At 40.7% G+C, this 12,363-nt stretch overlaps 1 protein-coding gene across 1 annotated transcript in view; it reads right to left on the reverse strand.

Moving 5' to 3' along the window:
• The window catches only part of Prps2 (phosphoribosyl pyrophosphate synthetase 2), a 28,572-nt gene extending 18,229 nt beyond the window's left edge, over positions 1-10,343 (reverse strand). Inside the window, exons 1-2 of the mRNA XM_077793874.1 lie at positions 10,134-10,343; positions 3,456-3,639 (exon numbers count right to left, since the gene is read on the reverse strand). Coding sequence (XP_077650000.1) covers positions 3,456-3,639; positions 10,134-10,255 — 306 coding nt within the window. The 5' untranslated portion in view covers positions 10,256-10,343. The remainder of the gene's footprint in view (positions 1-3,455; positions 3,640-10,133) is intronic.
• Positions 10,344-12,363: the final 2,020 nt, after the last annotated feature.

Here is a 12,363-nt window from a genome sequence, read left to right on the forward strand (position 1 = left end):
ATAATGAAGCCAGAACAATTTATTTGTCTTGGCCATCTGCAAGTTCAGTTCAGAGGATAAAGACCTACACAGAGAGTGGCTATGTATCAGTCTTGCTTAGGGCAGTGTGGGTGGGCACTTCTTTTCTGGCATACTTACTCATAGTACCCCCTTTCAATATCCATAGTGTCCTGGCTGGATGATCCAAGTCTCATCTCTTCTACTAGCAGTTAAATTCAGAAAGAAATGAGTTCAAATGGCCCCAAGTGGAAAACACATCTAAATATCCAACAACAGGAAAACTGGTAAAAAACTGGTCAGATAATGCAGCTGCTCTACAAAACAGGTCCACTGGTTATTGGAAAGCTGTAGGGCTCTTCTTTTTGGTATAGTGGCTGGGAGCAGTACAAGCAATTGGAGCTACCATTTCATGCACTTAAAGGGGCAGAGAATGGATGGCTAGTTTCTCTATTGCAAAGACTTCACTATGAATAAAAATAAGATACAAATTGTGAAAAATACAACCTTGAAAAAAAGAGGCTACTTCAAGTCAGATACGTGCTTACAAAAAAATGTAGGAATCTCAATATTGGTATCAAAGAGGAACTTCATGTTTCCAATTTTTAAACAGTGGGATGAAGACCTTGTCATGATAAAAGAAATAATTTACTGAGTTAAGAGACAATGTATCAAATATTTCAGCCAAATACAGGATGTAGAACTTACTGGAAATAGAAGGACTTCATTAAAATAGCTAAATGAGATGAGAATTTCCCAAATCTCTTGTCACATGGAATAGAAAAAGTGGCAGAAAATTAGGTCCTTTTTTACATGGACAAGGATAAAGATATCAAACTATCCTATCATAACACAAAGATGGGTGGAAGCGCTCACACTATACCGATGGGATGAAATTTAAAAATTGAAATTTAGCAGCTAAACTAACACATATAATTTCAGAATCCAGTTTAAAATAAAAGAAACTATATAAATAACCAGTGGGAGGACATGGCTTCACAGAAGCATGTGTGACCCAAAGTTTTGGTGAAGGGTTAAGGCCTAGAGAGGATGGTTAAGTCAGGAGAAGGGATTGATGTGGATTTCTTGGAGTGGGTTAGTTCCTGCAAGTGTGGGTTATTATAAAAAGAATGGGCCTGGCCCCTCCCTACTTTCTTGTTCCTTGCTCACACACGTGCCCCTTTTGCATGTGGCTAGTTCCCTTTCCCCTTCTCCATGTTGTGACACAGACAGGAAGAACCTCACCAGGATGCCAGTGGCCATGCTGTTTGAACCTTTTGAGCTATCAGAATTATGAGTCAAATAAACACCTTTACTTTATAAGCTACCCAGTCTCAGATATTTTGTTATAGCAATGCAAAACTGATTAAGAAAAGTAATCAGTAATCTATTGCAGGGGTTGGCAAACTGGTTCATGGGCCAAATCTAGCCAGCCATTTGTTTTGATACTGCTTATACTAACTACTCTGTTGTTTGTGAGAAAATAATGCTTTTTATACGTTTACGTGGTTGAAAAAAAAAATCAAAAGAATAGTATTTTATAACATGTGAAAATGATGTGAAATTCACATTTCAGTGTCTACAAATAAAGTTTTATTGGAACAGCCACATCTATTCATATATTTATTGTCTGCTGTTGCTTTTGAGGCACAGAGTTCAGCAGCTACTACAGGTTTCGTTTATAGAAAAGTAGACTGGCCCTTCTAATCTAAATAAGGTAAATCATCTCAAGTACTGAATGGAGTTCTGGATATCAAAGTTTTAGCAAGAAATTTACTGATGAGCCATGTTCAACAGAAGGACCAGAGTTATAATTATGGAGGTAGGGATTAAAATTCAGGAAGACCTTGGTATATGAATTCAGACTTATATAGCTTTTTTTTTCCAAATCTGCAGGGATCTTAAGTGCTGTTTTCACAAATTTTGTTGTTTTGGAAATGAAACAATAGCTTAGAGTTGATCCCTGTAGTGGGTCAAATGGTATCCCTGAAAAATTCACATCTACCCACAACTTCAGAATGTGACCTCATTTTGGAAATAGGGTCTTTGCAGATGTAACCAAGGTAAAAATTCAAGATGAGATCATTCTGGATTAAGGTAAATCCAAAATCCAATGACAGTATCCTTGCTAGAGACACAAAAGGACATACAGAGACATGGGGAAGAAGCTATGTGAAGACAGAGTCAGAGATTGGAGAGATGCTGCCACAAGCCCAAGGCAACAAGGAACACGAGAGGCTTCCATGACTTTTTCCAGTTTCTGGATTTCAGATTTGGGGTCTCCAGACCTGTAGGTGAATAAATTCCTGCTCTTTTAAGCCACTCTGTTTTATTTTTTAGTGCTGCGTAATACTCCATAGTGTACAAATGCCACATTTTTAATCCATTCATCCATTGAAGGGCATCTGGATTGGTTCCACAGTCTAGCTATTGTGAATTGTGCTGCTATGATAAGGAGAGAAATGAATTACAGTAGATGGGATAGAAAGAGAAGATGGGGCGGGGGAGGAGGATAGTAGAGGATAGGAAAGGTAGCAGAATACAACAGTCACTAGTATGGCATTATGTAAAAATGTGAATGTGTAACAGATGTGATTCTGCAATCTGTATTTGGGGTAAAAATGGGAGTTCATAACTCACTTGAAACTAATGTTTGAAATATGATATGTCAAGAGCTTTGTAAGGTTTTGAACAACCAATAAAAAAAAAAAGCCACTCTGTTCATGCTAATTTGTTAAGGAAGTCCTAGCAAATGAATGTAATCTCAAAGTTCCCCATAAACTCCATCCCAGATATATCTTGAAGGATAAGGCCAAGAGTATTTTCTTCAAATTCTCCTAGAGACTTACAGTGCCTCCTCCAATGCTAATGTTGCTAACAGAATAATTAACCAATATTAACTCTGTTCTTCTTGAAAGACTAGAAGGGGACAACAGTATTTTTCTAATTAAACTTTTTATTTGGGGAGAACTATAAATTTACATGAAGTTGTAAGGAGTAATGCACGAATCCTAGAGACCTTTACCAGAGTCTTCCCAAAATAATATTTTCCAAAAATATAGCACAACATTACAACTAAGACCCTGAAATTGATACAATCTGGTGATCTGATTTGGGTATTCCTGTTTGACTTGGATTCCCTGAGTTGTGTGTGTTTTTATGTGTGTGTGCATGTGTGCATATTCAGTTCTGTCCACCACAGAGACACAATGATTCTATCATAAGGAAAAAAAAATGGTATTTTAATATCTGCAAAACATGCTTTACCTGTTTTGATATCTATAAATAGTAACATTATGGTGAGTTCAAAGGCAAATCTGAAAAATAAGTGAGGATATGTATTTACATTATCATTAAAAGAGAAAGCCAACATTTTCCAGACATTCCAATCAAGGCCACATGTGAGGAAACAATGGTGACCTAGAACAGGTTTCAAGGGTAGGAGACACCTCTCCTACCTTGTCCTTTTTATCTTGTCGGGCATATGGAAAACATGGGATCACTGCAGTCACCCTGGATGATGAGGCAATCTTGCAGGCATTGATCATGATGAGCAGTTCCATCAGGTTGTCATTGATTTCTCCACAGCCACTCTGGATGATATAGACATCTTCCCCTCTCACACTTTCACCAATCTCGACGCTAGGGAAAGAAAAATGCCATTGATTAATAGTAAAGTATATCTGTATCTCAGAGGTCTCTGAGACTACCTCCAAGTTCAATGATCCACCAGGCCAAATCACAAGACTCAGCATATAGTCACATTCATTCTCTCTGATTTATTATAGGGAAAGGACACCGAACAAGATCAGTAAATGGGCAAAGTTCATGAAATGAAGTTGGAGGAAATGGGGTGAGATTCCAAGTGTTCTCCTAGAGACGAATCACAGAAGGTGAGTTTAAGGTCTTTAGTAGCAAGTGGGTACAACATGTACAAAGTGTTGTCTAGCATGGCACCACCTTAGAGACTCAAGGCCCAGGAGTTTACTGGGGGATGGTCACGAAGGGACCCATTGCCTAGTGCAAATCAAAATGCCAGACTCTAGGCATTCAGCATCAGCTGCATTGTTTGCCAGTTGTTAACAGCTTAGTGAGCCTTTCTTATCAAGGAACAGTGGGAAGCTTCGCAAAATCTAAGTTCCTAGCTGCCAACTGAGGGCCAACTTTGCAAGCAGGCCTTTTAAGTTTCCAGACCTAGTGTGATAACACTTCTCTGCAGAATACTATATTTAGTTTTAAGTTTTCTATTTTTATTAAAGTTATATATAAAAACAACTTTTAAAATTCACATTGTTGTGTAAGATAGATAATGGATAAATAGCCTGGAAGCAACCAATTTCGACATATTTACCAAATCTCTGGCTAATATGTGAGTCTTGCTATGTCTTGATTATGATTCACTTCTTGCTATGGAAGATGAGGATTTAACTCTAATGTCCTCTCTGTCCCATCACATGGGTACAACCCTTCCCAAAACGTCATCGTCCCAATAAAGATCAATATTCAAACTCAAAACTGACCACTTCAATTGAACTGTATAAATGTTCTTCAGAGCTGAGCCATGCAGTAAACTTAACAACATTCATATTCTCCTGCCATGTACAACTTCTGTTTTGTTCTATTTTCCCTATAGGTAATGATCTTATCTTTCTTCTACTACTTTTTGTGAATACTGAATTCAGATTCTATTCTGAACACTTCACTAACAACTTCAGTCTCCCAATGTCAAATGTTTCAAGTCCCATCTACATTTCATCATCCTGCATATGTTCCTTCTAGAGCTGGATGACCTGACTTATCTTCCTGTCTGTGCCCCACAGTTGTCTGGGGATTCTCTTTGCCTCTGTCCTGCACTCGAATACCCACTTTCTGTATCCTCTTTTATGGTGTACTTCCTTATTTGGCTTGTTGGTATGTATCCTCCACCAGTTTCTTTAGGAACAGTAAATAGGAGCTAAATTTTTAAATTGCATGTCTGAAAATTTCTGAAATTGCTGGTATAGAATTCTGAGTATTCAACATGAGAGCCAGCCCATCCCTGGTCTGTACCCTCTGTGGAAAGAAAAGCAAAGTAGCTTCATGTGTTTTGGTAGTTCATTCACAGAGCACTGTGTAAGAATCAAGAACATGCATTGCTATTAGTGCTTGTTTGGAGCAGGCAAATTTGTTCCAATAATTGACATATTTGGAACAATTTGAGCATAATGTGAATTTTCTATTTGCTTACTATGCACAACCTCTTATCTTGAGATAGAATGCAGAAAACGGCACTAAGCCCAGCTGAATGGAGTTCCTGAGAAATCCTTTAAGCATATACAAGCACATAACTCAAAAGGGCAATGAGCCACATTTATCCCCATCTGGTATCCCAACTTGCCTCCTTCTACCATTTCCTAATAACTCAAAGGCTCTAACCATCTGAGACCACCAACAAAGGGAAGGTATTTTTCATCAGGAAGTGCCATGTTTCTTGTAGCATTTATATATTTTTAAAATATGTAATACCTGTGAAAGTGGTTTATTGTTCATATTACATTACCATTTTTTCAAGTGTCATCAAAGAAGTTTTTGAATGTTACGCCCATCCTCATTTTTTCTCATAAGTCCTGTGGCTTTTGATTGCATGATTCATAGCATGGTAATTTTTAGAAACCCATATGTCATATTATAGCATAACTAGATATAAGCAAATTCATCCAAAAATCAAATACAATGAATTTATAAGTGAGACACATGATTATCCTTCTCTCTTCTCTTGCTATCAGAAGCCAATTGTACCCAATAAAATTACTTTATTAGAAGAGCCAATTACAAATAATGACAATTTAAAAACAAATCAACATTTGAGATACTATGTAGTCTATTCAAACAAACAGAAGCTTATATACAACTTCAAAGAGAATAATCAGAAGACAAAAATGAAGATGTTTAAGTTGATATTTCTGAAAATAAGTTTTGATAACATCCGATCTTGTTCTTGCATGCTCTCTGCTATGGCTATTATTAGTACACTCAGGATTAAAGAGACAGAAATAATTCAATGTGCATTTCCTTCTGTTTTGGGTTCTAAGGGGTTAACATAACAGTGGAATATTACATAAACTGAAGGATGAACTTAATTTGGAAATCAAGTATTATATAGCTCAGTGATTCACAAAATACAGCACACAGCCTATTTTTGTATGGTCCATGAGCTACAAATGGTGTGATAGAGTAATGACTGCCTCCCCCACCACAAGAAATCTATGCCCTAATCCTCTGAATATATTTGATTACCTGACAAAGGAACTTGCATATTTGCAGATGGAATTAAGGATGCTAACAAGCTGATTTTAAAATAGGGAGATTATACTGGATTATTTAAATGGGTCTGATGTAATCACAAGGGTCCTTAAAAATAGAACAGAAAGACAAAAGAGTCAGAGAAAGAGTTGTTATGCCTGAAGCAGGGTCAGAGAGATACTTTGTTGCTGGAAGAAGGGTTCAAGAGATAAGGAATGTGGGCTGCATCTAAGACAAATAGGAACAAATTCCCCTTGAGAACTTCAGGAGAGGATGCAGCCTTGCTGACCTACCATGGACTTCAAAAATAACGGTAAGATATAGCAACAATAGAGATTACATGTGGCCAGCAATGCCTAAAATATTTTAAATCTAGCCCTTTACAGAAAGTTTCCCGGCTCCTGGTCTTATGACTCTTTTTTTTTTAAAGAGAGAATTTTTTAATATTTATTTTTTAGTTTTCGGCGGACACAACATCTTTGTTTGTATGTGGTGCTGAGGATTGAACCCAGGCTGCACGCATGCTAGGCGAGAGCGCTACTGCTTGAGCCACATCCCCAGCCCGGTCTTATGACTCTTGATCCCACAATATTAGACTTTTTGTCCTGTTTTTTTTTTTTTTCCTCACATAGGAACCTCAAACCTCACATGAGTCCAGGGAAAGACAGAGAATGCCATGGCAACATTTTTTCCAAAGATGGTCCTGCTTCTACTCATAAAGATTATCACTCCTGATCCATATTCAAAGTCTTTAACAGCTTGTGGATAGAAGGCAGCATCACTTGCCATTCAGCCAGAGATCTTTTCGGACCCCAAATAGGAAGGCTGAAGAGCATAACTGACTCAACAACAGGCATAGTAACTGAAAGATGGCCACAGACTCCTTAACACTTTTCATGTCAAGGAGCAGGGTCTCTATCCCCTTCTCTCAAATTTGGGAGGGCTCTGAGCTTGACCAACAGAATGTGATAGGACTGATGATGTACCAACTTGCAAGACCAGGCCTTAACAGACTGGTAGCTACCACTTCCTGTCCTTTGAAACACCTCCTCTTGCCATCTAACTTCCATGCTAGAAGGGAGCTCAAGTGTCCCTGTGAAGAGGTTAATAGGAAGAGGAACTTAGGTTTCTAAACTTCCAGACAAAAGCTAGTGTGAATGTATTAGCCATGTGAATCAGCTACCTTGGAAATGGCCTCCAGCCCTCATAGCTACTCTAGTTGCCACCATATGAAACAGAAACAAGCTTTCCTTGCTGAACCCTGCCCAAACTATAGATTTGTGAGCCAAATAAACAATTACTGGTTTAACTCCTTAATTTCTGGGGGTGATCTGTTACATGCTAACCAGAACGTTGGGTCCCACAATACAGCTAAGCACCCTGCTAGCACATTTTTACCTGACTAGGGTAAAAAGTACAATAGAGACTCTAGAACCATGAATGTTGTCCTGGAAGTCATTGAAGGGTGTTGTGGTCTTCAGTGTGGCTGGAGTAGACCTCTCTGCACATCAGATTTCTGGTCCTGGCTCAGTGAGAGATGTGGGAAAAGGTTTCTTATGGGAATGGAATCAAATTTCTCTTCGTTTTGCCCTTCTGTTTCTCATTGCTAGGACCACTGTAAAATCCAGATCACTAGTATAGCACCTGGCACTGAGAGGGCTATTGGTAAAAATCAACCTCTGTACCTATACAGTTTGTGGGAAACAGAAAACTCAGAAATTTATTTTTTTTAATATTCTACATATTAAAACATAAAATGGGGCTGGGGTTGTAGCTCAGCGGTAGAGTGCTTGCCTAGCACGTGTGAGGCCCTGGGTTCGATCCTCAGCACCACATAAAATAAATAAAATAAAGGTATTGTATACAATTAAAAAATAAATATTAAAAAATAAAAATAAATAAAAACATAAAATGTAGCTATATAAGCAATTCCCAGAGTCTTCATGTTGAGTGGGTTTTGAGACCTTATGATTTCTAATTATCAAGCAGTGGTTTAATGGCACTCAAAATCAAATAAAAATTGAGTCTGCTTTATATTTAAAACAAATGCATGAACAATCGTACTTGAATGTCTGAGTGAGTCTCACCCAACAGTCATTAAATATTTTTAGCAGAAATACAACATTGACTTAGCAATGAACTGATATAGATTAACTACGCTCTTTAGCAAAGGATTGTGCTGTTCTGAGATAACACGGAAAGGCAACATAATTGCTCTCAAAACCCACTTCATCCAGAAATTTCTCATTTATTTATATGACAACACTTTGTGAACAAAAACTATTACTCTTGGTGTTCTCAGAACTACTGAAACGTGAACAGGACTGGCAAATATTGCAATACTAAAACCCAGCTTTGTCCTCCACAGCCCTTGACCATCTTCCAGGTCATGTGCACTAAACTCTGCAAAATGGAATTCTTTAGCCAGAGCTTTCTGGGCAGTAATACCACAGGCCACTCACTCACTACAAAGTCTCTTCACTTATATTACTGTCAGAGCCATGTAACTGGAATTCACCACCTGGATAAAGTCACAAAGGATTCACATATCCTAAAAATCAAATAAAAGCATCTTTGCCATCAATATTAATGTCACTCTTCACTAAGAAATTTTTGCTTAACAAAAAGTCATCAAGATTTTCTCCCATGCTCTCTTCTAGAAATTTTAAAGCTTTAGAGTTTCATTTAGTTCTATGATCCATTCCAAGTTAATTTAATAGAATTAAATTTAATGGAAAGTATAAATGGAGGTTCCTTTTTTGTTCATCTGGCTGTCCAACTGTTTCAGCACCTTTTCTTAAAAGGCTGAATTGGAAGTGGAACTCTGCCAATGATATAAAAGTTATCTGTAACTGTGTACAGTTAACTAACTGTACTAGACATTTGAGGAGGGAGGGGGAAATGAGACCAATTTGAAATTAGTGAAAACACATTGTTGACTCAGGCAAAATGAAAAAAAGGAGTCCCTCAGCCCAGTTTCTGAGGAGGGACACCACCTGACCAAAATGAGCAGAGGTGACCACTTGTGGACTTGAGAAATGGATGGAATTTATACCGAACTAGGGCCTTGCTGCTTTACACAGCAGATTTCCAGAACGACAAAGAAGATGAAAGTCCATCATCTTTGAGGCAGCCAAGTTAGAGGAAGCCTAGGGGAGCCCAGCACGTGCGTCCTGGAGTTCTTACAGTCTTTCGCAGCACAACTTCACCTGATTCTGGATAACGAAGTGCTAAGCACCCTGGCTGCTAGTGAGAGTCACCTGGGGACTTGGAAAAACACGGATCCTCAGTCCACCCATTGGATTGGAACCTCTGGGGCAGGCCCGGGAAACAGCGTTTGAAAAGTCTCCAGGTAAAACCAGCCAGGGCACCGGACGTGAGGGGAACCTCTCCACGCACAGGTCTGTAGTTCAGCCTTGCAGGGTCACAGAAACCAGGACAGGCAGACCCAGGGACATCCCTCCTCCTAGCCCTGCACAGATACAGTTCCCACCGGTTGTGTCCAGTCTCTCTCCGATGGTCTGTGACCCCGCGATGTCGCCCTTCCGGACTGGGGAGTCAGGCTGAGCGGCGTGACTGTTAGGACCCTAAAGTCTTGGGGTCGACGGGTCGCGGGGCCCGAGATAGGGCCAGCGGAGGGATAGCCCGGACGTACGCAGGGACGCCCGGGTGGCTGCGTGTGCCCCTCCTAGACTTCTCTCCCTGGGCGCAGCCGCTATGGCTCAGAGGCCGCGTTGCCGCCGTCCCGCCCCGGAAGGGGGAGCGCGGCGCCCGGGGAGGTGGCTGGGGCACGCGTCGGTCCCTGTCCCGGACCGCAGCCGCTCTCGGAGCGCCCGCCAGAGCGCGTTCCCCACCTGGTCTCCTGGTTACTGAACTTCTTGGTGACCACCTTGCCCAGCTCCAGGCCCAGGCGGTCGGCCACACGCTGGGACAGGTCCTGGTGCGAGCTGCCGCTGAAAAGCACGATGTTGGGCATGGTGAGGCGTGGGATCCGAGGGGCGCGCAGCAAGAGCGACAGCGACAACTTCAGCGACAAGACGGCTGCTGCTGCGGGAGCGGGAAAGCACGGCGGCTGGACCCAAAAGAGGGGCGGAGCAAAGGGGCGGAGCTGGAGGAGGAGCTGGGGACGCGGGAGAGCGAGAGAAGGAGCGGGCGTGGCGGGGCAGCTGGAGGGTGCCGGGAAGCTGCGACTGCCCACTGGGCCAGGCGGCAGGTTGTGAAGCCCTGGGTGGTCTTGAACCAATAAGGCGCTCTGGCTCCGTGGGAGAGCTCCCACCCGACACTTGACCTCTCTGACCTGCCTCACAGGGGAAGTCCGAAGAACCGGACTAACAGGGCACAGAGAAAATGAGCGAAGGGGCCACGGAGGTGCCTCGGAGCAAAGAGCGACCTCCCAGTGTGGTGCGCCCCAAACCCAGTGCAGAACACTGGTGTTCTTCTCTAGCAGGAACATGCACACTCTGGCCAGCGGGACGAACCCTCAGAGCTGCCTATGTTTGTACCAGAGAGCTAAGCACTTTTGCACATTATCTGATGGTAGCGTACACCACCTTTGAATCCCAATTTAAAAGAAATGTTTCCTCATAGAAAGAATTCCTTTCTCTTATTAGTAGATGTGCACTACAAAAATAGTACTCAGATATTATTACACTTTGGATTTTATCAATAAAACTGAAAATTGGTTTTCTGTCTCTTAAAAGTACCTGTAAAATATCTTCCCTTTTGCCTCTTGGTTCACAAGACTTTAAATATTTACCTTTCTGTCCTTAATAGTTAAATGTTGATCCTTGAACTATAGAGTTGTTCCATGTCCTCAAAAACCAGCGATATCCGGCCACCATTTGAACCCTGACCACAGGTGGAGGTGGAAAGATTTGCCTTGGATCAAAGCAAATCCCCTCAGATACCTCGTTTTTAGGTAAATGTGGGTGTCCTTGGGCCAGCTATAAGGACCTCCTGCCGTTTGGATTCTCAAGAACCTGATCCCAGGATCACCAACCACCCAGATAGGCCCCCAGCCTCAGTCTCTTGACATCCCTGGAATCAGCACCTCCCTCACTTCTCTCCAGGCAGAAACCAGCCAGAATGTTTTCTCAAAAACCTAATGCAGTACCAGAGCCAACCTTTGGGCATAAATCAAGTGTAGGGGAAGAAATGTGTCCTGTTTCCATGGAGGCATGGGCACTAGTGATGCTGGTCACAGTTTTAACAATTCACTGTAGATAATTAAGTCTGATAGAGAAATGCCTGGGTTTTACAAACTTTGGCAAGAATTGGCTTTCTACCCATAGTGAAAGCCACCTGTAGTTGAGCTGTTGTCTAACTCAACTTCATATTATTGGGATTTAGGAGATTATTGCAATTATCATATCACTTTGCAAAGTGGAATGCCTTACACATACAGTGATTCTTTTAAACATCTGAATGTTCCTGCTTACCAAAAAGTTGCCCCAAGCACCATTTCCAGTAGCATTTCTGCCCCTTTTTATTCTGCTTGTTATATGCCTTGTTATATTAAAAAAAAAAAACTACCTGCTGTGTTTTATAATCTATGCACAGTCAGGCAGCACATAACCATGTTTTGGTCAATGATAGACCATAAACACAAAGGTAGTCACAAAAGATTATATTGCTTAGTGCTGTTGTAACTGTTAGTTCCTTTACACTCTATGATGCTCACACAAGGATGAAATCGCCTAATGATGTATTTCTAAGAGCACATTCCAGACGTTAAATGACACATGACTGCGTATCATAATAAATCAGATTAAATTAAATTTGCATACTAAATTACCATATCAATGAGATTTATACTTATACTCAACCATATGTCTAAAATGTTTATTGAATGAGTCTGTTAATGTAATTATATTTAAACTCTGCCAATAAAGTTTACTACCCAGCAATATTACTGTAATTTTCGTTTTTAAAGTTTCACTTATGAACAAAATTGATTAATAATGGAATTCTTCTAAATATATATGTGTTCTACTCAGAGGGAAAGTGACTTTCTGTTAGTATAGTAGGGACATGGTTCTTTGATGACAAGGCCAGTGGATTTTAAATTAAAGCCCCTAGTCACTG

The sequence above is a fragment of the Urocitellus parryii genome, chromosome X, assembly GCF_045843805.1.
Source record: "Urocitellus parryii isolate mUroPar1 chromosome X, mUroPar1.hap1, whole genome shotgun sequence".
Taxonomy (NCBI): Eukaryota; Metazoa; Chordata; class Mammalia; order Rodentia; family Sciuridae; genus Urocitellus; species Urocitellus parryii.